This window comes from Cyprinus carpio, chromosome B3, assembly GCF_018340385.1.
Source record: "Cyprinus carpio isolate SPL01 chromosome B3, ASM1834038v1, whole genome shotgun sequence".
In the NCBI taxonomy this organism is placed as follows: Eukaryota; Metazoa; Chordata; class Actinopteri; order Cypriniformes; family Cyprinidae; genus Cyprinus; species Cyprinus carpio.
In genome coordinates, this window is record NC_056599.1 from 19,458,195 (window position 1) to 19,483,492 (window position 25,298).

The 25,298-nt window shown below is 37.7% G+C and overlaps 1 protein-coding gene across 2 annotated transcripts; it reads right to left on the reverse strand.

The window, feature by feature from the left end:
• Positions 1 to 843: 843 nt before the first annotated feature.
• LOC109109903 (caspase recruitment domain-containing protein 11-like) lies at positions 844 to 24,990 on the reverse strand. Of its 2 annotated transcripts, none has more exons than XM_042720113.1 (24): positions 24,835 to 24,990; positions 13,620 to 13,835; positions 11,613 to 11,750; positions 10,985 to 11,310; positions 10,636 to 10,815; positions 10,377 to 10,523; positions 8,618 to 8,743; positions 8,327 to 8,521; positions 8,024 to 8,173; positions 7,870 to 7,921; positions 7,620 to 7,726; positions 7,423 to 7,526; positions 6,998 to 7,050; positions 6,765 to 6,900; positions 6,392 to 6,590; positions 6,167 to 6,293; positions 5,586 to 5,826; positions 5,322 to 5,406; positions 3,753 to 3,848; positions 3,525 to 3,645; positions 3,041 to 3,223; positions 2,089 to 2,213; positions 1,193 to 1,308; positions 844 to 1,073 (listed from the first exon to the last, which is right to left on the reverse strand). In XM_042720113.1, exons 2-24 carry the CDS (start codon positions 13,819 to 13,821, stop codon positions 869 to 871), a joined length of 3,414 nt encoding a protein of 1,137 aa, XP_042576047.1. In that variant the 5' UTR covers positions 13,822 to 13,835; positions 24,835 to 24,990; the 3' UTR covers positions 844 to 868. The 2 variants fall into 2 exon arrangements, with proteins under 2 accessions (XP_042576047.1, XP_042576046.1); XM_042720112.1 differs by having other exon boundaries at positions 8,012 to 8,173.
• Positions 24,991 to 25,298: the final 308 nt, after the last annotated feature.

The window sequence follows — 25,298 nt, forward strand, 5'->3', positions numbered from 1 at the left end:
TTACATTCCTTCACATTCACATGCATTTAACCTTAAATGTTACCTTAAAAGAAATTTATATTACTTGTTAGGTACACATAAATCATGGTATTCCTAAATGGCAATCAGTAAAGGAACATTAAGTAAACATCAGAAATAGCTCTTACTATGATAACATCTAAGATAAGCGCCCACTTTAGGACGTCTAACAATGACAGCTTAAACATACTCCAAAATAATGCCAACATAAAAAAAAGACCACAAAGTTGCAAATTACAGTCATGAGCTTGACATGTCATGTACAGTAATGTACAGTATAATGCCATTGAAATACAGTATGACCAACCGATACAGTAAAACCTTGGCAAGTATTAAGGTAGCAGCTGAAATGAGCACAGAAATAAGCCACATGTGTGTTATCGGCACAGAGATTCGAAACACGTTACAAATGTAGGTTTGTATTAAAATAAATATAGGAATCACTAATATTAATTTATGTGATGTGCCTATAAAGACAAAAGTACATACTGTATGTTATACACAGATCAGCCAGGATACAGCTGAAGCTAAACTCAGTGGGCAGCCCTGTATTGAGGGAAGGATCATGTTTTATTGACAACAGCTCTGCTTCAGGAGAATAATAGATAAGAAGCTCTGGGATGAGAACATTTCCACTGCTTACTATGTGAACGTCAGGAGCATCACATGGTACCTCTTCCATGTGCTTGTTTTTTTTTTGGTTTTTTTGACAGCAGAGAGAAACACACCTCACCTTTGACGCTTTTGATAGAGTCACTTCCTGTTCACATGCCTGTGCTGCATGCACACGTTCCGCCCGAGGCTGAAACGTTTTTTGCGCCGTAAGCCGTTACTTGCTCATGAGATCAGGTCACAGCAGGTCCTGCTCCACCCAGACCGTCTTCTTCTGCTCCTCAAAAATCTTGTCCTTGATGATCCTGACGAGATCCTCCACCCCACCCCAAGAGTCAGGCTCCACAGCCGCGTACAAGCACGGCAGCATCTCCAGCTCCTTCTCCTTGGAGCGACACATCTTCAAGAACTCCTCCTCAGAGTCCACCTTCAGAGGGAGCCTCCTGCTCGAGGAAAAAAACACCAGAAATGATGACCCTGAATAATGAAACTAAACCTCTTCAAACTGAAACTAAATACATGAATATGACATTCATTTAAGAGTCGTAGCAAGAGTGAAGACCTTAATTTTTTGATGTTCCTTTCGCAGATTTTGATGAAGATCACGATAGGGTAGATCTCTCTCCTCAACAAGTCTTTCACACAGCTCAGATCAGCTTCCAGGAGACAGTGCTTATTCTAAGAAACAAAAGACTGATTTAATATAATTGATTTTCCCTAAAAAACACTTTTTAAACTTTCTTGCATTTAATATTATCAATACGCAACAGTTACTGATGAATCTAGACAATTTTGTAAATATTAATTTACAATATATAGCAGAAAAGAGAATCGAGAACTCGTCCAGTGAGGTGTCAGTTCTCATTTTTGTCCTGTTTTTGGCACACCTCTCGAACAAGTGAGATTTGCAGTGGAAAATTAGACTCATCTCCTGACACATTAGCAAGTGAAAAACAATATGCTGCCTCTCATCTAACCACCTGATTGCATCTGCAGCCATCAGGAGCATCAGGTCTGTCTCCTACATACCACTGTTCATTCCCCTTTCAGTCACATTAAACACACTGAGACCTACAGAGCTCTTTGTTTGTATAAAGTATTTCTGAATAAACAGTAGGGTCCACTTTACGTTTAAAGGGGTAACGAGACTTTTTTTTTATTGCAATATGTCCTTATATGTCAACAGATCAAGGGAATTTTGATTCCTCGTGTCATGGCTCTTAACTATTAGTTAGAAAGTTGGGCTAGGTGTAGTGTGACGATCCCATTGGTGTCTTTAAGAAAGGGTTAAGTTCTCACCAAGAGCAAGCGGTTCAAAATGATACTGCTCGGCAAAACAGCGAACACATAAATATCTGACAAGCTTCTTGAGTAAGCAGAAGAAATGACAGCACATAAAAGCAAAAACGTAATTGAGCTATTATTAAATTCTTTTGAAAAGAACATTTATTACTGTACCTTGAAGGCAACCGCTTCGATGTTTTCTGGGGTGATGCATTCATATGTGCATGCCTGCTTTTCTTTGGAATAAATGATGGGCTCTATCTTCTGTTTCATGAGGAATTCATCTTTTGTCACAATGTCTGGAAAAAGATGAATTAATAGTTCTTGTAAGTAGGCATGTCAAGGAAAACAGTGCTTGAATCTAGGGAGGGCATCGTAAGGATTTTATAGATTGTGGTTCTGATTTGATTTTATTCTTATCAATTCCAGACGCCATTTATGATTATTTTGGAAGAAGAGCCCCCAACTTATTAATGCAAAAATTCAACTCTGCTAAGGATGTGTAGTCAAATACATATGACATATTAACAATGAGTCAGTAATTACACTTGAATCTCACATTTTAATTAAGTGCACATTAACTCATCCAGACTGATTTATGATTTATTTAAAGAGGTTCTTTAATTAATGAATCTAACTATAGTGTCTAGCTGATCTCTGAAGCTGAAACCATTTCTTATTCAGTATTAGTCTTATAAAGCAGGCTGTTCAACTTCAGAAGTTAGTGAGAAAATATTTAGTTTTGTGTAAAAAAAGAAAAAAAAGAACGATAAATATAAACAAAAGAACAAGTAAATCAATCAATCAATTAATCTCTATCCCCTATCTGAGGTTTTTTACATACATTCAAAGGCTTGTGCTAAACATAGACTGAGTGGGTTGTTGCTTGTAATGTAAGAAGTCGTGGAACAAATTAAAAGAAATTCCTTGTTATCAAGATGAATTTATCATACATGTGACTTGTTAATAATGGCAGCTACCGGTTACAAATTCCTTGTTATTAGAGTAAAACCTGATGTAATATTTATCATAAATAAATAAAATAAAAGTGGCTACCGGTTACACAGTATCTCATCACCACAGTGTGCTGCTATAATTAGGACAACCTTTAACCTTTAACTTTTACCTGGTTTGCATATATTGAATTCCATAGCACCTCCAAGATTAAGGAACTTCTGGACGATGGTCTTGGCGAGGATGTTGGGGGTGAAGAGGACAGGTCTTTTGCGCAGGCATTGGTGTGGAGTCACTAGACTGTACGGGATCAGATTCAAGCCCTTGTTTAAGTCGCTCTCTGGGTCAGATGTGTCTGAAAGAACAGAAACAGTTCACGGGTCAGCTTTGAAAGCAGTTTTCTGCTAAAAGTCCAATATAATTCATCACTAGAAATGGACATGTGAAAACGAAAGCATTGGTTTCTCATTCCTTTTAACCAATTTAGATCATAACTAAAAAGAGTTGTATATTTTTCAGTTCTGGAAAACAAGCTCTGCAAATTCCCTGACATTTTCAGGTTTCATTTTCATGACAGTATGAAACCTGTCTACAAAGCATCCGCTGCAATGATTCCTTCGAAATAAACAAGTAAAGATAAGGGTGGGCAGTCTTACCCTCAGGCCTCAGCGTTTCAAAACCTGGTCTGGAAACTGATGATGGATTTCCTCCATTGACGATGCGGACACGCTCACTGCTGTTCATCCTCTTGTACTTGTTATCCACCCTGCTGACAAACTGACACCAGGGATCTCTTTTAATCTCAGCAAGACTCTGCTCTTTTCCTATCTGCAGTAAGACCTCAGCACTATGGCAGGGAGAGCAAACTCAAGAGGACCTGTTACCTGTAATAACTGAAAGATGAAGACACTGGCTCTGGACAGACGTGGACTACACTTGGGGTCTTGAGGTGGTGTGGGCTCCTCAGGTTGTAGAGTGTTCTGTGAGCACAAATGGAAGTGAGAGAGTTTATTAGAAAAGCATTCATGGAAAGTGATATTTACCAGGGCTGCGCTTCCCAAAAACATTGTAAGCTTAAGTACATCGTACACCCATTGAAACCAGTGGAGCTACGATCAACTTACGATGCTTTTGGGAAACGCAGCCCAGGGCAATTTATGAGAAATGTGTCATTCAAAAATCATTAAGGGAATGACATCATGACTATGAATTATCTGACATATGACTATACACACACACAACACCTACACTGTATTCAGCAACCCTGATGAACAACCGTATGAACTACTTTAATATGGAGAGCAGCCAATCAAAACAGAGGTGATTTGCATTAAAGGGCACCTATTATGCAAAATTCACTGTTACATGTTGTTTGGACATAAATGTGTGTTGGCAGTGTGTACACAACCACCTTATAATGATAAAAATCCACCTGCTCCTTTTTTTTTAAATTGATCATAAGAAGTGACTCAGAACAAGCCTTTCGCAGAATCTGTACAATGTGATTTTTACAAGCCCCGCCCACGACTGTTGACAGACACTGCCTGAGTGAGCCCCACACAATCCACCATGTTTATCTTCATGCTAGAGCATCTAAAAGAAGCATTCAGGTATGAAATGTCTCCTTATTACAGCTATAGAAGTTATTCATTCCAGAGCAGTGAGTGATATTCTGTTTTTATTTTATTGTTTGGGTCATATTAACAGTGTAGACTGCGGTATATATATATACTGTATATGACACTGCTGTCACAGATCTAATATAAACATGTGGTTTCTTTCCTAGCTGTTTACCTTCACAGACATAACCGACTGTTTTTGTAACTCATGTGTGTTTTTAACATAAACTTGTGTGTATTTGACAGTTTAAGCGCAATAAGACATGAAAGAGAACTAAGTTTACAGTAGTTCTCACAAGCCGTGTGATGGCTGCTTTCTATGCGCACGCTTTAGATGTGTGCGCTCTAAAAAAAACGTCTATCAGAAGTTTAAACTAATATGGTTTTAAATGCATGATTTCAGTGCGATAGACATGATAATCAAAACCAAACAGATGTTTTTAGCAGACATCTGAGATACAGATGTAAAGGCACAGCCCTATTCTGGAAAAGGACAAAGACAGGTTCAGATGGGTTCATGACTGTTTTGCTTCAATAGGTGTTGACTGACATTTTAAATGGAATCAGATCCACAGCTGACCAGTACATAAAAGAAGACAAAAACAGTAATGATGCACAGAAGCAAATCAGTCATACAGGTTTGGAATGACATGAGGGTGAGTAAATGATGAGAGAATTTTCATATTTGACTGAACTATCCCTTTGAAGTGACAAAAGGTGTTGAATACGGTCACATTAATTGGCATTCAAATTATGTCTCATCGGTTCTGACTCATCAACAAACTTGAAAGCCAAAAGTGGGCGCATTTCTCTAATAATCTAGAAGGAACTGACCCGGAGTCCTCGCAGAGTTTCGACTTCCTCTCGACCTCCTCGACACATCAGCTTCTGCATCTTCACCAAGAGCAGCTGCTGGGCTCTGGGGAGGAGGTGACAGCCAAGTTCACTTTACAGCTTCTCGTCACAGTCAACACATATAAAAATGCACGCCCACACACTCACCTACGCACTGACAGACAATCTGCAGCAGGCAATAGACAATGTTTACACTCGTTTTGAAACCGACACTATAATGGTCACTCAGTTTTCAGCTCTCACCTGGAGTAGCTCGGTATGGTGCCTCTCTCGGTGTCCTTGTTGGTGAAAGGGTCCACTCGGGCACACAGCCACTCGCATTTGCCCTGGTGCATGGTGTCCAGAACATGGAGCACCTCGTCACATCGTACGTTCAGTGAGCAGTTGTCCAACTGGCTGGAGATGTTCAGATTGAGACGGATGTAGAAAGAGTCTCCGGATACCACTGTGCCATCTTCAATGTCCTTCAGCAGCCGCCTGTAGCCTGGAAACAAGAAAGCGGGGTCAAAACAGGGACCCAATAAACAGCACAAGAGCCACTGAGGTGCTGAGAAGTGACCCTGAGAACAGTTTGTTGTGGATGCAACTCAACACAACACTGAATAAGATGGTGTAGGATAGAAACAGGAGCAGCAAATTTGATTCAGACACAGCCGTGGGCTAAAAGACCAAAGCCTTGTCTTTTCTTTGTGATTGTGAATACATTATTAGGTTCCTCCCAGAGTGGCGTTGGACTTTTTTGAAGCATTAGACCTTCTAACCTCCCCAATGCACACTGAACTCTTGAAAAAAGCATTCTTTTTTTAAGAGAGGTCTGAGCTCACCATCATAGTTAGATTTGTAATGGAGATGCACTTGTCCGGTGCATCTCTGCAGGGTCCAGTGAGCTTCCTCTTTGGTGCAGGTGTCCAAAGCCACACTCTGAGCTTCTCCACGAACACTGCCTTCCAACTAGGGGATAAATGAAACCAAACAGGAAAAGATTACCACTGCTACAGCAGCTTTTTTGTTGTTTTGGTTGTGGAACATATGCTGGAGTTCAATCCCACCATTAAAAGATGATGTCCAACTTTAACTCCGGCCCGGTCTGTTTCAGAACCAGACTGGACAGAGGACACAAAGATGCCGCTATCATTTCCACCAATCAGAGTGATGTCCGACAGAAGGTTTTCTCCAGAGAGAAAAAGGCTCTGCACTGGCCTCAATGTGTTTTGCGGAGGTCCCGAGGTCAATGAAGGACGAAACGGTCTGGAGAAAGAAAAAGGGTGCACGCACAGATCAAAAAGGAGTGATAATACAGATGTACAATTTGAGACGACCAGAGAAGATTTATTTCTCAAGGTCACCAAAATGGAAAGTTGATTCACCGCCTCATGGAATGATTATAAATAACACTATGATTATAAGTAAACATCAAAATACCGCTCCAAAGAGAATTTCCTGAAGATGTTATTGACTTGCTCCAGATCATACGAGTCCATTGTCTCAGACTGGTGGGAAGATGAAGATGAATGGATGGATGAAGGCCCATAGAAGGAAGAATCTAAGTCATGGTCATCTACAGTAAAGAAAGAGACATTTTTACAAAGGCGAGTCACTTAAGTGTATGATTCAGTGGTGAGTGGGTGAAGTAAAAGATTTATGCGTGTTCATACCCATGTCGGCATTGTCTCCACTGTCAGTATCTGCAGTGTCTGAAATGGGAATACTGAAAGAGAGATACAGCATAGTGAACTTTACTCTACAATGCCACCAACAATTCACTTTGACTTTACTAAAATGTAAGGTAAAATAATAATAATGTAAATCTATATATTTATGTAGTTTACATCATTGTTTATTTTATTGATTTATTCAAATCAGCATCTAAGACTATTTAATGGCAAGAACTAAATAAATATATTTGAAATGTTTAGCAATAATACATGTTTTATAAAAACAAGTCAGCATGGCCTTACTATAAATACCGCTGTTAAACAAGGGTTACTATGGAATATGGTAAACATATCATTAATAATAGAGAGTATATTCTTTTCTTTTGATCAGCGTGTATGTTACATAGAGCTTTGATTTTATTTACCATTTGTATTGAGAGTTTGGGTTCTCCTTGCTTCTCCTGACAATGGAGTTCTGGTCTGGAGGCTCAGGCACGGTGGACAAGATACTATCATTACGGCATCGCAGCTGAAGAGACACAAGCACATACACACCATTTGCCTTCAAATTAAAGTTACTTGGAGAGATATACAAATTAGATGAAAATGCATTAAAGCCTACATTTTTATAGCAGATCTCTGCAGGAGAAATCACTGCACTGGCACTGTTAAGACTTGTGTTGTCAGTAGCTGCAGGCTCTAACAGATCTCCATTTGTGAAAGGCATGGCTATAATGAGAGATGAAATAAAAAGAAACCAAACTTACAGGAAATTCTTTTTGAAAACATTCAGAGAACAATACCATACAATAACTACATATTAACTTCAAGTTCACACGCAGCACCGTCAGAGCTCTTTAAAAACATCTTACCATGGAATTGAGGACTTTTGGGTCCAGCGGCTGGAGATTTTGGTCTGTTTATCTAATAAATGAGAATGACAGGCATTAGGATGCAGAAATATTCTTGAACAAAGATGACAGTACAATGAGAAATTTAAAGACATAGCTTCACATTTGTACTGACTCTGCCCTTAAGGTTACTTCTGCGTTGGAGCTTAGGCTCTTGATCATCAACAGTGTCTTCTCCAGAGTCCTCTGAAGGTCCTCCTGTATTTCCATCAGGTTGCCCAAAGTGCTGAGCTATAATTAGTGGAGTAATGTCTCGTGGCAGACTCTGAGGGAAAAACATCACGATAAAATAAGAAAAAAAACAACAACAGACAATTAGCCTATAACTGATATGGTGATAAAATACTATAAACAAAGTCCTTTTAGTTTCAAAGGGGGGAAAACACTAAACTTTGCAATCACATAGATCATTTCTCACCTGATCCAAACCATTTTCTTTGGCCATCCGTCTCAGTTTGCACTCCAGGTTGACTATCTTGGCTTCTTTGCGTACAATTTCAATTTGAAGTTCATCGCTCCTCTCTTCCAACTCCCGTATTTGCTTGCGGTACTTGTCTTTGTCAATCAGACACTGAGACACGAGGTGCTGAGCATCATCTCTTGACTTGAAAGCCTGTAGGACAGAGAAAACTATCCTTTATCGACAGCCCTTTTAAATAACAGGAAATGAACTAATCCAAAGCCATCAGTAGGAACATTAGCACTCAACCTGGTCCCGCTCACGTTCCACCTCTTCCAGCTGCACCATGACCGTATTCATGCGGTTCTTGTACATTTCGCAGTCCTTCACCAAAGTGGAGCACTTCAATTCAAGGTCCTCCTTCTCTTCCAGGTACTGTGTATTATTAAATGAAACATTTCTCATATAAACCCATCAATGGAATAAAGAGCAAAGTGGCATCATTCAAAATTGTATCACATGACCCTGAGAGGAAACCTTACAGTTCAAAAATTCAAAAGAAACGCTTTTCAGGACATTATTAATACCAATCCCTCAGACCGTCATTCCACACTAAACAGTTTCATGCCACTCAAACCTTGCTGACTGCATGTTAAAGAGACAAAGCTTCATCATTTACCATGGCTGAAGTAAGCCTTCAACACTCTAAAATGTACATTTTATGCAGCTTATGAGAAGTAGAACATTTGAAAAGCTCCAAAAGAGGGCTGACTGTGATAAGAAGTCACTGCTGCCACCCCTCCCCCTCCCTTCCTGTCTTAGCCCGAATTCTGACACTTTTCACACGTCACTTCAGACGAGCTTCTAATTAGAGCTACAGCACATTGCAGAAGGGGCCACTTAGAGCAGCCAGTCCTCATCAGCCTCTGTCACTTCTCGTTCATGTGTGACAAGAGAAAAAACCTTTGCCTACACTTCATTATTTCTAGCCGTCAACTACAAACTCTCATGCTGAGACCATATTAAATACGCTTAATCCCCTGTGAGGCCAATGTAATATCACATTTGGCATGTTCATTATGAGGGCATTTGATCATTCGGGATGTGACCAAATTAACCAATACGACGCTTAAGGTGTCTGCCAAAAGTGAGCTGTCTCCCCTAAACAGCCTTTTCAGACACTATACAGTCGGTGGACTTATAGTGTTTCAAATAGCAAGCAGCAAAGTTATGCTGCCATATAAGATGACTCATTTTTTAGCAAAAATCTATTGCATTGCTTGCAGATGAGGTAATTGCTAGTTGCAATGCATCTAGCTTGCATACGAATAAAGCCTACTTAGAATATTTCATTAAATACGGATACAAAGTTGTTCCTCTTTTCAAGCCCATGTCAACACCAAAGGCTATTTTCATAGCAAGAACAGGAAAGCATAGTTAAAAAAAAAAAAAAAAAAAAAAAGATACACCACTATAAGACAGAAGTTTGGGTCAGTAAGATTTTTAGATTTTCCACTATTTGTTGTTGATTTTTTTTTTTTTTGTTTTTTAAGAATTGTTTTTTTTTTGGAATTAATGGTATTGTTGGATTAAGAGTATTGTAAATGGTTGATTCTTTGTCATATTTTCTTTAGTGTTTCATTCTAATATACTGATTTGCTGCTCAACAAACACTTCTTATTATTATCAATGTTGAAAACAGTTGTGCTGCTTCATTTTTATTAAGAAACTGTGATACATTTCTTTTGATATAATCAAAGTTTAAAAGAAAGTGTGTATTTGAAACACTTTTTTAATTATACTACAAATATTTTACTGTCACTTTTGATCAATTTAATACATCCTTGCTGAATGCAAGTAACTAAAAATGTATGCACAGTATGTATTGTAAAGTAAAACAAACAAAAAAGACTTACTGTCCCCCAAACATTTGAGTGGTAATGTATTTCATTCTGATATTTGCTTTCTTTGTGAGCTTTCATTAGTAATTAAAAACAGTGTATTTACCCAACATTTGTGTGTGCTATGCATTGTTTGAAATGATTATCAGTATAAGGCTGGTCCTAACCTTGTCCCGGAGCTCCTCGGCCTGTCGGACCTCTTCGTGCAGGTTATAGAGTCTATTGACTAGCTCCTGACGATCCTCTAGAGCCTCCTGTCGGTCATGCTCCAGGATATCCAAGATGGCCTTGTCTGAATCAGGTAGAGGCCCGGGCTGTGCATACAAAGAAACAAAACAACTTTGAAATCTCTGACACTGAGTAACCTTTCCCAAGTGTTTGCTTTTCGCCGTCTTCTCTTTACTGTGATGCAAAAAGCGCCTTCACCTGTATGATGGACTGCAACTCCTGGAGTTTGATCTTCAAGACCTCATTCTCTCGCTCCAGCTCAAATATCTGCTCTTTCCGAGGTCGGTTCTCAATGTCATTCTTCAATTTCAGAGATTGCCTCCTTTCCATTTTGCACTCCTCCTCGACCTTGTTCAACTTGTGCTTCAGTTGGTCAATCTAGAGGAAATAGAGAGACAGCAGTCAACATTTGTATCCCACATCGTCAAATCATTCGTGTAAATATGAGTGACCCTTCAGTTTTAGCAGTAAATATAGAAGACAGAGATATTTCAAAAGACAAAAATCAACTCGAATCATCCTGCAATGCTTGCAGAAGCCCTCTGACCTCTAGCTGAAGGTCTCGGCTCCTCATCACGGCCATATTCTTCTCCTCGCTGAGCTGGGCATATCGCATAGCCAGCTGATAGTTGTCATCCTTCACCTTCATAAGTTCATCGTTATAGTTATTACGCTCTTCTTTCATTTTATTGTAGCGTTCCTGAAAAGTATACAGCTCCTGGTTGGCCAGTCGTAGCTTCTTGTGCTCATCTTCTAGCGTGCGGCATTTGGTCATGATGTCCACCCGCTGCACTTCCTTAGCCTTGGACTGCTGCTGAAGCTTTATGACTTCATTCATTAAAAACTGGATTAGCCCTTCCTGGCCCTCTTCCACTACAGGAAAACAACAAAATGCAGTCAATTAAACATTACTGCACAAAAAAGTACCATGGTAATCTTGAAGTGTCATTCAAATATCATGATATATTTATAGTAATTATTTATCACCACCTGACACAATTAGTGTACCACAGTAGCACCACAGTAACTGTTTATGAGGCTACTGCACAAATCTGAAAGGGGATTTATGGCAGATGCTCATCCCAGAGGGGAAGCAGGTGGAAGGCAACAAACATTTTTAAGGCATGGTCGTAGGTCATTTATATGGACACCATTGTAATTTAAAAGTGGCTCACCGATTATAGTGGAACATCTGCGTGTAGGCTCCTTCCCTGTGACGAGTTTGTAGAGGTCAGGGTAGTACAACTCAAGACTCTCTAGAAAAACCACATAGCCTCGCTCTCCCTTTGTGTGCAGGATATCCAACAACCGACCTGAAACATAAACCACTGCAGCATGACGCTTGTTGAACTGAAAAAAGTGCAATGAGTTATTTCTACCTGATGTGACCTTTATAGATTACTTTATGTTAATGTGATCAGGATGAATCATTATCAGAAAGTACTTTTTTTTTTAATCTAATTTATCTAATATCTATCTCTATTTTCAATGTAAAATGTCATGTCATAACTATATATATATATATATATATATATATATGTGTGTGTGTGTGTGTGTGTGTGTGTGTGTCTATTATAGGTAAAATTTTCACTCTTAGCTAAAATGCCATCTAATCTTACAGTAGTTAATTAGCTGATATATATATATATATATATAAAATATTAAAGTTGGAATTAAATGGAATTTACTTTGGAAATCTCCTTTCTAAATGCATGCTATACTGATCTTATTGTGAATGATTCATCTGTTCTGCGGAAGAAAAATAGTCACCTACATCTAAGACAGTAAGATGTAAATTAACATCATTAACAGCATTTTCACATTTGGGTGATTTGTGTGAACTATTTTTTTAATGATGGGGGGTGATTGATGTATTATTAATTAATATGATGAAAACTACTGATTATTATGATATTTTTTTATCTATTATATCTTTTATAAAAAAAAAAAAAACTATGAAATTGTTCATGAAATTAACTGTAATATCAAATCATTTCTAGGCTAGATTAAATAAAACTAGGGCCTCAGACTGTCAGGGTCCTGCAAACATGCTTATCCAAATCATAATATTCAATCAGTCTTATTGTTTAAGGGGCACACAGGTCGACCATCCTTTACATAGCTGACAGCTTAAGTACTGACTATGTTTGGTATAATATTAAAAAGCTTTCATTTGAGTTTTAAGATCATTCTGAATGACTTTAACATCCATCATGAAAGAGACAATTGAAAATTAACCTCAGATCTTGAAAAGAAAGAAAGGAAATAAGAACATTTAAACTTTGAAAACAAACGTATTCTATGACAAACACTGTATCAGTATGTATTTTGAATAACGGTAATTATTGTTTTTTATTTGCTTATGTATTTATCCACTTTGTTTCAAGTGTGAAACAGCAGCAGGCTTGCAGAGAGAGCTCCGCCCACACAATCTTCTGATTGGCTGTGATTTGTGATTGATTTTGTTGCATCTCATGGAAATATTGCGCCTGCTGTGGACAGACATTACTCATCGCATTGTGTTTGGTTAAACTCTGTAGTGTTGCTGTAGCTGGAACGTCCAGATTTGTCTTTGATGAAAGCAGTGCATTGTATTTTAACTCACTAGAGAAAGTCGTAGCACAAAAAGAACTTGAAAGATCTTCTGCATTGCGTGCCAAACTGCCGGTCCCAGAGGGAAAAGAGAATCATTAGGGGGCTGTGAAAATCCCAGCCGTGGTAAACAAGCATTTTGATGTGCTGCTTTGTGACAAACAAACAGTGCAGACTTTAGCAAGCTGCTCGGGCAAAATCCCTGTCATCCGTTTAGCCTGTGGCCGTTCGGAAGTTGAAAAATGATACAGAGGTTCAGGAAGGAGTCTTTGGGAAAGAAAAACTACAGCGGCAGCTCACAGGATTAAAAGCGTCCATTCATCATCACATTACACCACTGGAAAAACACAGTGAAAGATGGGGTGACCGAGTAACTGATTGATGATGTGATTTGCATGTAAATGTTTTCAGCATTGAATTTGCATTTCCATATTCCACAGTGTTTAGTATTTTCTGTCACCGGCATCTATGAATGTTGATGTCTCTGCAATACGATTTGGAGAGCAAAACCAACCTTGGGCGGATCCATATCATATCATAAACAATGCTAGGGTATACGCTTAAGTGGACAGGAAAACACTGAATAATACCTGCTCGGTTGACTTTGGACTCCAGCAGGCGAGAGTTGAGCACCTCGTCTTCGTCTTGTTCATCGATGACCTTGCATTGGCGCAGATATGAGGTCAGCTTGTTGGGGTTCATGAAACGGCACAAGATGTACCGGTTCTTCTCGGCATTTTCCCACAAAGCCTCCCCGTAGTCTATCAAGTTCATTGAGCCTCCGTTCTCCATTCCTGCAGAGGCCTCTATGAGACGAGAATGGGAGAGAATAAATTTTAAGATGCGGTTTCGACACTCCTTTCACACCTATAGCACTGACAGCACATCAGATAAAAAACAAACTTGTTATTGCATGCTCAAAGATAAACGTGCCCATTCATCCATGAAAAATGGATCGACATGATCTGATTTACTTCCTTCATGCAGTTTTATGGTCTAAAGTGAGTGATTTATTTGCCTCTTTTTAACAAATAAAATATAACACTGAACACTAAAAATAAAAGAATAAAAATAAAACCAAATTTTGTGATGATAAAAATAAAACCAAGCCTGTGATGAAATGTATTTTGTTTACAAATACATAAAAAAAAAAAAAAGTATTTCTATCACGTACCACACTACGGTTTTCACGTTGACTTGTTTGCTCAAAAGTTGATTATAGTTTATTTAAATTCAAAATTAACTTGTTACAACAGATTCATCCAATATACAAAAACATGTTATTAAACTGCCACTGACACTTGCAAATGTATCATTTTTAAATTACAATGATTTGTTTCCACAATTGTGGAATTACTTTCACACCACTACCTTTAATACCAATGTATTTTCTTTAAATATCTTCTCTACAATGTTAACAATAAAACACAATTCATGAAATAGTGACCTGCAACTGTGGCAGCTTTGCGGCACCATAATGACACATTTGTGTCATGCTGCGAGTTGCATGTTTATGTGTGCAGTCACACACTGCCTAATTTCAGAAATGTGAAATAAACCATATCTGTTTTGGACAGTAGCTGTGAAGATGCCACAGCACATGGCTGAAGTGAAAGTGCAGAGGACAGTTTGTCTCCACTAGTGCTGGACTGAGCTGATAGTTTTCTGAATATCTGATGGCTGCAGTAGTGTACAGTGTGGGAAATATTTATTTGATCCCTTGCTTATTTTGTTAGTATGCCCACTTACAAAAAAATGAAGGGTCTGTCATTTTTATGGTAGGTTTATTTTAACGTATAGAGAGAATATCAACCAAAAAATCCAGAAATAACACATTATATAAAGGTTAGAAATTGATTTGCATTTCAGTGAGTGAAATTAGTATTTGATCCCCAAGCAAAACATGACTTAGTACTTTTAAGCAGAAACCCTTGCTGGAAAGCACAGAGGTAAGATGTTTTTTGTAGTTGGTCACCAGGTTTGCACACATCTCAGGAGGGATTTTGGTCCACTCCTCTTTACAGATTCTCTCTCAATCCTTAAGGTTTCTTGGCTGTCGTTTAGCAAAACGAAGTTTCAGCTCCCTCCACAGATTTTCTATAGGATTGAGGTCTGGAGACTAGCTCGGCCACTCCATGACCTTAATGTGCTTCTTCTTGAGCCACTCCTTTCTTGCCTTGGTAGTTGGTATGTTTCGGGTTATTGTCATGCTGAAAGACCCATCATGACCCATCTTCAGTGTTCTGGCTGAGGGAAGGAGGTTCTCGTCCAAGATTTTACAGTACATGCCCCGTCCATTCGCCCCTCAATGCGGTGAAGTCGTCTTGTACCCTTAGCAGAAAAACAGCCCCAAAGCATGTTTCCACCTCCGTGCTTGACTGTAGAGATGATGTTCTTGGGGTCATAGTCAGTATTTCTCTCCCTCCAAACACAGTGGGTTGAGTTAATGCCAAAGAGCTCGATCTTGGTGCTCATCTGACCACAGCACTTTCTCCCAAGCCTTCTCTGAATCATTTAGATGTTCTTCTGCAAACTTTAAAAGGGCCTGTTCATGTGCCTTCTGGAGCAGTGGGATTTCAGTCCATTGCAGCGTAGTGTGTTACCAGTGTTTTGCTTGATGACTCTGGTCCCAACTGCCTTAATATCCTTAACAAGCTCCTCCCGTGTAGTTTGGGGCTGATCCTTCACCTTTCTCCAGACTGAGGCCGATTGATCGTTGTTTTGTATTTCTTCCATTCCCAAATAATCGCACCAGCAGTTGTCTCCTTCTCACCAAGCTTCTTGCTGATGGTCTTGTAACCCATTCAAGCCTTGTGCAGATCTACAATCTTGTCTCTGACATCCTTTGACAGCTCTTTGGTTTTGCCCACGGTGGTGGGAGAGGTTAGAATGGAAGATACAGATCGTGTGGTCAGATGTCTTATACACCTAACAAGCTGACATTAGGAGTAACTTCTTAAAGTGACAGGACTAATCTGTGCTCCACATGGGCACATAACCAATCTGTGGGAGCCAGAATTCTTGCTGGTTGGTAGGGGATCAAATACTTATTTCACTCACTGAAATGCAAGTCAATTTCTAACCTTTATATAATGTGTTATTTCTGGATTTTTTGGTTGATATTCTGTCTCTATACGTTAAAATAAACCTACCATAAAAATGACAGACCCTTCATTTCTTTGTAAGTGGGTAAACTGACAAAATCAGCAGGGGATCAAATCAATATTTTCCCCGCTGTACCTGGATCACAGATTGCAGCACAGTAATTAATGGTCGAATGTTGTGAATAGTGAAAGCAGGGCTGCAGATGGCAGATAAAACGCTGATATAGGCTATACATAAGATAGTTCGAAGGGAAGTCGTGGCCTAGTGGTTAGAGAGTTTGACTCCTAACCTTTAGGTTGTGGGTTCGAGTCTCGGGCCGGCAATACCACGACTGAGGTGCCCTTGAGCAAGCATAAATGGCTGCCCACTGCTCCGAGTGTGTGTTCACGGTGTGTGTGCACTTTGGATGAGTTAAATGCAGAGCACGAATTCTGAGTATGGGTCACCATACTTGGCTGTATGTCACTTTCACCAAATATCCTGAAATCAAGTTAACACTTAAATGTGCAAGCACTTTTGAATAGTCACTGCTAATTTTTTAATTGATTCATATGTTCATGGGTTTATTAATGTAATTATTATCTTTGAGAACATATGCATCTTAAAGAGACAAATGTCTGTGTGTGTGTTTTTTTTCCTCCATACAATGGAGGTCAATGGTCACCAAAACTGTTTGCTGCAATTTCTTCAAAATATCTTCTTTTTTGTTCCATAGACGAAAGTCATTCAAGTTTGTAATGACATGAGGGTGCATACATTCTGACGGAATTTCATTTTGGTCTGACCTACACAGACCAACAATAAAAAAACACAGAGGAAACAACAGAGGAACGTAACCTGTGTCAACAGCTCTTGGACAGATTGACACTCGATTGCAAAAAGACGAGCAACATAGAAACCACCTAGCAACCACCCAAATACAGTAGTAAATAAAGAAATTCCCCCTTTCAGTGCTGCTGAATCTATATATACACAAAGATTATTTAGGATCAGTAAGATTATAGTAATGTTTTTGAAAGGAATCTCTTTTGCTCACCAAGGTTGATCATAAATACAGTAAAATTACAATTTTAAAATAACTGTTTTCTATTTTTTAAGATATTTTAAAAATGTTAATGTATTTAGTGTCAAATAGAAATCATTGCTTCATACTTCAGAAATCATTCTAATGTGCAGATTTGATGCTCAATAAACATTTCTTATCAATGTTGAAAACAGCTGTGCTGCTTAATATTTGTGGAAACTGACTTTTTTTAGGATTCTCTGATCAATAGAACATTCAAAAGAACAGCATTTATTTCAAAAAAAAAATAATAATTTTAATGCATCTTTTCTGAATAAAAGTTTATTTAAAAAGAAAAATCTGAACTTCTGGTTGTAAACTGAATCTTTTAAGATTTTTACATCACGTTCTCCCCTATTACACGGTTCATTATCTGATGGTGAAAAAGCATGACAGTCATCATATCACAGTTCCATTCTTCGGAAGAAACTAAATTACAATGAAACTGATAAACGATGAGACTTTCTCTGGGGAGAACACTTCGATGGCTGTCTCACCTGCTTTGAAGAGACAATACAATGCGTCTTTCTTTGTGTCTTTTTCTGGCCTTTGAGCCAATTTATTCCTGACAAAAAAAAAAAAAGTTCCAGCATGCTTATGACCTCTCATATTCTCCCTGCTTTTCTACGAGACATAAATGTAAATTAATGTGCAGTAACATATTAACACAAGGCTCTGCATGACAAATCTCTCTGCATACATTTTTGCTGCAAACAGACGCATTGAAGGTACAGCCGGCCCCCTTCGGCTGCATAATAACAGCATTGTTCTCCAGCGCTCCATGGGCCTTTGCAAATGAAATCAAACCATTACTACTGATATGCCCACACACACTTTTGCATATTCCTATGTATCTATCATCCCAAACTCCATTCCTATATCTGCCCTTTCGCTTTTGCCCCCAGGCTCTGGAACACCTGCGTATGTGAGTGCAAACTGACTATAATGGCCTCACTTCCCCATCCCTACCAGACAGGAGACATTTGATCAGACCTCAGTGGGTTTCTGGTTAAAGGGAAGGAAGAACTGCAGACTTTAGCCAGCGTTTGGTATTTTTACGTGCAGTATCTCATGTGGGAGGGATGAAGACATGTCAGATACGCCACATCAGTAGTCATGCATCTAATATTAGCCATCAGCATCCATTGTTGTTCAAAAAAAGCAAAGACAGCTTCTCATTTTTGGAAATCAGAGAAACGCGTGGGAGAGTGTGTGAGTAAAGTTTTGAAAGCAATTGAGGGTGAGAGCATTCTCCCACGACGAAAACGCCCCCCCTTTACGAGATAAACATCACTCTTGTTTGAGAAACTAAGGGTTTCTCCCCTACAGTTTAGCACAATGATTAACAGCGATATACTGTCATTTATCATTTGGCTTTGTGTTCATGTCAGGACGTGACTCAGCCGAGTCAAAAATTAAAACATCATGTACAGCGGTTCACCCTGACTGACACACAAACACGCAGTCCACCCCCATCTCCGTCTTATACCTTGACCAGATTTCCTCTTCACTTATTTTGGAGCAAGTGAGTAAGAGAGCACTCTTCACTTCCTCATTTCATTAGCAGGTGTTTCACTCGGCCTCATAAAAGGAGAAATGTTGGGAGCACATTTAAAGTTGCACAGCAGAAGTGATACTCTTTTTGAAGTATATTTAAAATTCAAATTATCAGGAGATCAACTTCTACTTACTGGAGTAGGTCAATATGCATATAGTGCAACTACATCAGTGGAAAAAGATGGATAACTGGAAAAGTCAACTTATTTACTATACATTATCCCAGTATGGGAGAAGTGACTGAAATTGTATGAATTTGGATATAGTTCCTAAAAATATAACGCAGTTTGTATTATGTTATATTTGCATCACGTCTGGAACAATGGAAAAACTACCTGGAATCTGATCTGACCACTGAGACACACTGAATCAAATTCTGATTTCAATCCACATATGGTTTTGGTTAGATTTTTTTAATACTCAATAAAGCTGCATTTATTTGATTAAAAGCTTAAAACAACTGTTTTCAATTTGAAAGTATTTTTAAAATGTAATTGACTCATATGATGAAAAGCTGAATTTTCAGCATCATTACTCCAGTCTTCATTGTCACGTGATCTTTCAGAAATCATTATATTATGCTGATTTGCTGCTCAAGATACATTTTTATTATTAATAATGTTGATAACAGCTGTGCTGCTTAATATTTTTGTGGAAACTGTAATGCTTTTCAGAATTTTTAAAGAACCTAAAGTTAAAAAAACTAGAAAAAGAAATTTTGTTAGAAATCTTATAGAAATATTTTGTAACATTTTAAATATCTTTACTATGACTTTTGATTAATTAAATGCATCCTTGCTGTATAAATTTAGCAGAAGAATATTTAAATATTTTCAAGTTCACTGAGCATCTAAGAAGAGTGAAACTGTATGTTACATCTACAGGTTGTTTAGCTCTGCACCACGCTGCCGTCTATCCCTGTGGGACCCTGCTTGATTGATTTTCAGTCATGTTAAAAACTAGCGCAAAACCGAGTTAGCGGAAGCCCTTACCACGTGCTCCTGTGGCTCCATCCGATTTTAGAAAAAACCACAAACCAAAAGCACCTCATCAGCCAATAGGCTGCAACCCTGCTCCTCCAACTACCAGTTCAGGGGAACTGCACCAAGCTGTTTTGTGTGAAAGTGAAACACGCTACAGCAGTTCTGATGTGGGGCCTTTTACTATCTAAATATTAGGGTATTCTGATCTAACTAAGACTCTGCTGATGAGAAAACTAAATATAGCACTTCAGTAAGATAAAGACTTATATAAGTCATGTCTTATTGAATAAACATAACAGAGCGCTACTTCCTTAAAGGAACAGTTCACGCAAAACAGAAAATCATTTAAAACACCCTCATTATTCCAAACCTGCATGACTTTCTTTCTGTTGGAACACCAAAGGATTTCAGAATGCCCCAAGAGAAAAGGGACAGGGTACAGTGAAGCTCCAAAAATAAACGATGCACCATAAAAGTGATTTATTGAACTCATGGGCAATATTCCAAGTCTTCTGAAGGCATAAAATTGCTTTTTAGGAGAAACAGGCCAAAAATTCTTCCTCTCTGCTGAATCTCTTACATCTCACTCAGTTCAAATGCCATGTCAGGTTTGCACACCAAGTTTGACTTCATTGGCATGGCGTACCATATTTGAACTGTATGCAAGCAAGCCTGAGGTCTGAGAACCATGGAGGAGGTGGATAAAGATGCTCTAAAGCTTCAGAAGACTGGGAATATACAGCATACAGTAAGTTCTGTGGCGCTTTCTAGTCGTAACTGAAGTTTTGGACATTTGTGTGTTGTTTTGTGTTTCACAGAGAAAAGTTATAGAAATTTAAAACAGCACTGCCATTTTGATTTGAACCGACAGAATTGAACAAAGATGACAATTTAAACAATTTTGGTTTAACTATACCTCTTAAACCTGGAAACCTAACAAAGGTTTAAACAATTTGCTTCTCATGATCATAAAAACAGCGTTCTACATTAATTTATTAGTCAAATTTGGGAAATAAAGTTTCAAGAAATGTATAGTTTTGTTTAAGAAGGAGGCATTCAAATGATAAAAAGTATAGGCATTTATAATATTGAACACGAAAAGAAACACGCAAACATGAAAGAAGAATGTATTACGGTTTCCATAAAAAAAATTAAGCAACACAACTAAACGGCAACTGTTAGGTTTTTTTCTTCAAATAAATGCAGCCTTGGAGAGGATACAAGACTTCTTTTAAAAACATGATAAAATCTTACCAAATCCTAATGTTTGAACAGCAGTGTTTATCTATATATAAGTTAAATCTTCTTTTTTTTTTTTAATTCCCATAAAAAGTCAATTCTCCTTCTGTTATTCTAAAATGTGATTTAAAGCACTTCCTTCCGTGAGCTGTGTCTTTTCTGCACAACTAACGTCAAACAAACACTGACTGTTTTCAAACATGTTTCCTAAATGCTCCCCTATCTGCAATTGGGGAGACGAATAAGACCGTGCTATTTCAGTGCTATTATTTATCAAAAACCGACTTAGTTTATTTAATAAAACCAATAAATAATCAAAGGAATGAGGAATAAGATCATCTGAAGTCATCAAAGCATGCTTCCTGAATTCTTGTTGACAAACAGCAGCCTTAGATCACAAACCGCATTTCAAATTAAACTTGATGACAGATTGGTCTAACTGCGATTTCTAAAGAATGCTTCTCGCCAAGATCGATGACAGAAATATGCATTTGTTTCAAATGAACCATAAGAAATCCATTGTGTGAGTCTCCACATTCCAGCTCTAATGCATCTGCTTGGAATCGGACACAAGACCCAGCAAACACGAACAATTCAACCTTTGTGAGGGACGATGCCTTGCACATGAACCTAAGAGCCAATCTGATGACATTCACAATACAGAAACAGGAGCTTTCTACTCTCCCCCAGTGAGGTGTAGCGTGTGGTTGACATGGCATGCTTTTTATGTGTATTTCTGGACTATAAAAATCTGTGCTCGCACATTCTCATATTGTTCAGAATGTTAATCTATGTTTGCACTTGAATAAAAATTAGTTTATGAACATTTTTAATCCTTAAACTTGTTTTATGAAATTACAATTTTTTAAATAAAAGTCCATACAGGGCACATTTGTGTTACAGTTTAAACATATTTCGTTAATGAAGTGACTTCAGGACATGGTGTGACACCATATTTTAAGATGTGTAAATAGAATCCCTTTGTTGTGAAACAATTCTTGTTTAACCAGGAAAAACAGATCTCCTAAATTGTTCAGATCGTTGTCTCTAAATTTTGCCTTGCCATTTTTTCACATTCATAATGCATATGGTGTGATATTATTTTACATTTTTTTCAGTGGTACATTAAAAGCATTGTTATCATTATGCCACAGATTGGACTTTGGGTCAGATTAGACTTTATATTGTAAAACACTGATGTTTTTCTGTTTGTTATTAAAAGGCATGATTATGTATGTACCATATTATAAACAGTAGACACTTTTGAAGGTCCCTTAAATGTCCTATTGTTTACTTGAGGAACTTTAAAATATATTTGAAGCCTGTCTCTTATGATAAGGTTATTGACAGACTGTGGTGTTCTTGTGATGAATTAAATGTTTCCATTTTATAAGTTCCTCAAAGAGCTGCCATTAATAATAATAGTTTAAAAAAAATAGCCTGAAGGTTCTTCAGAAAGCTCCCACGGAACACAAAAAACAGCTACACTTTAAATCACTAAATAGAAGTGGAATGAATAAATATAAGTATTAAAACATTGAATTAATTCATTAATTAATAAAAGTGTCATTGTGTGTATGTGTTCAATAATAATTTGTTTTCTCCATGCACTACGTTGAACTTGCTCTTGAATAACTTCACAACATTCTTCCAGTGTGACTGTTTGAGGCCTGCAGTGTTTTTTCTTTTTTACAGTGAGACACTGCCGTGTCAGAAATTAACTCTTTAATTAGTGGGCAATATTTGCCCCCTAGAATGCATTTTGTAATGGAGGGCATATTACTTTCTAACAATATAAAATACATACTGTGGATCACACTGGACATACTTCAAAGTATTTTAAGTGAAATCTCAATATGAACAATTATGGCTGTTACCTAAAAAAAAATAACACCACATATAAATGTAGCTGTAAATTATGCATGTAAAATGCATGATAAAACACACTTTAGACGCACTGCTAGAACACATTTAATATTTGTTGTTTCAAGTTTATTCGTGTTTCTGTATGTTAGCTATACATTCTAACCTCTACATACTAACCTCTGAGATGACATATTTGTGATTTGACATATTTGAGATATATAGCATTTTTTACACCCATATTTTGAATGTTATCACTTTCAGTGATATTTTCTCTGTGAGTACTATAAATTCAGGCCATGTTGTATTCTAATTTTATAATAAATTGTCTGGTTTTGTTTCAATCTTTGTTATGGCCTACAGACAAATGCATTTTATTATTTGTGTTGCCTACAATTTTCTATTAATTAAAATACTTAGTAGTTAGTAACCAATAATATGCTATCTTTTTCTCTAAGATTTTTCTTGTCCCAAACCAATTACCGCACTTTCAATTGTGTGAATAATCAACCCGAGTATACCATATCATTATGCATATTCATATGACATGATGTCTATAATTAAAACATGTTATGAAATATGTCATGAATTATAAATCACTCTGAATTATTAATCACTCTCACGTATAATTTCAGCATTCAAAACTCATTTACAAAGGCATTCACTCATAAATATGTCAAATCCAAAATACTGATTACATTAATAAGACATTACTGTTTGCTGATGTGCAACAATGCAAATTCCACACTGAGTTTAGTTTTTAGTCACTGCTTAATAAACTAGGAGTGGATGAGAAGTTTGCCGTGGATGTTTTTCCAGAACATCATGAAACTTGCAAGGCCCTGAGGCAGGGCAGACACACCAAGCCTATTGAGGCATCCTACAACAATGACTACTATTCCTGTAGATCAAGTTGCTTCCAAAAGAGAAGCTTTCCAAGTTTTATGAGGACTCTCCTAAAGTCCTAGTCATTATCAAAGTAAGCATGCCATGACATGTGGTTCAATTTGTTAAGCAAATAGGAGGTCAGAATAGCTGTTGAACATACAAAGTGGAACCTTGTCTATTTCATTTAACAGTCACATGACATCTTTACACTATGCACATCTCACAAGCAGGACGGAAGGGGACAGACAGGGTGTGCCTCATTAGGACAACAGCAGTTGATCTGACTACATTTAATTGCATAAGTGATTGTGAAATGAATGATATTGTGTTCAACAATGCACAATCATAACCTGATGACAGAAAGCAACAATGCACCAAATCCCATGAACAGAATCTCAGCAACACAAGTTGATATCTGGAGCATGCAGAAGAGTGACAGATCAGGGTTTACAGTACAATGACATTTATGGGCACTAAATAAATACCTGAAAAACCCACTACAATACACATTGTCATTGGATTAATGTGGTAGTGCAAGACCCAAAGTGAGTGCACACGGCACGCACACTTGCTTCTATCAGTCATTTTGCTATGGCATCAGACATTCAGTTTATAGCCCATGTTGGAGCTGCAAGATTAAACTCATTACATCCTATTAGTTGGTTATTAGAACTGTAATGGAGGCCTGGGTGACTAATAAATGGAAAGAAAGATGGATTTTATGATTAAGACGACAGTCAAAATATAGTTTTTGTCTTTCTGCCAAAAAGAAAATCTAATCACAATAATTCAGCTGTTGCTCGCATAGACTACTTCATTTATGCGCGCAAGTACGCATTGGAAAGAACTTTAACTACTAACCTACTTCCACAACGATTAAAAGTCAAGTAGTGTACGCATAGGACTGTTCACAAAGTGCAAAAACAACACAACTTTTAACTTGTTTTAGAAGTATTATATATATAAAACAACAACCCTGATACGGTTTAGTTTCCTACGTATGACGGTAACGTTATATCAAACGCGGAGTTTCGTAGAGAAGTTACTTACTAAACACTAAGTTACATACATCATCTACCTTTTTAAATAGCTAGTAAAGTCGTTTACCTGTTGAAGATCACTTCCCGAGGCCTAATTCGACCGTTCCATTCTAGTTACTTGAAGACGACAGTGTTTTAAACAACTGAACTCTGTCGCAACAACTCACAAGACGAGATGGATCATTTCTTTTCACCTGCAGCCTCAGAGCAAATGTCACTCGAAGCGCTGCTGCGCCGAGTGGGCGGAGCTACTAGAGCTCATCACTGTAGAAACTTCTGCAAGTTTTATTTGTTCGGAGTGAACAACAATAGCTATATAACCTAAACAGTTTATGCTGTTTTGAGATATATATCAAAAGGTTTAATGCACATTAATAATAAATAAATAAAAATGAAATGGAGCTTTTTTTATGTGGTGTCTGCTCATTAAGTGAGACAAATAAATATCAAATTTAGGATTATGTGTAATACTGCTGAAATGAAACAACCTTTTAAGAAGAGTATATATTTTTATCAGAGGCCACTTGTTAA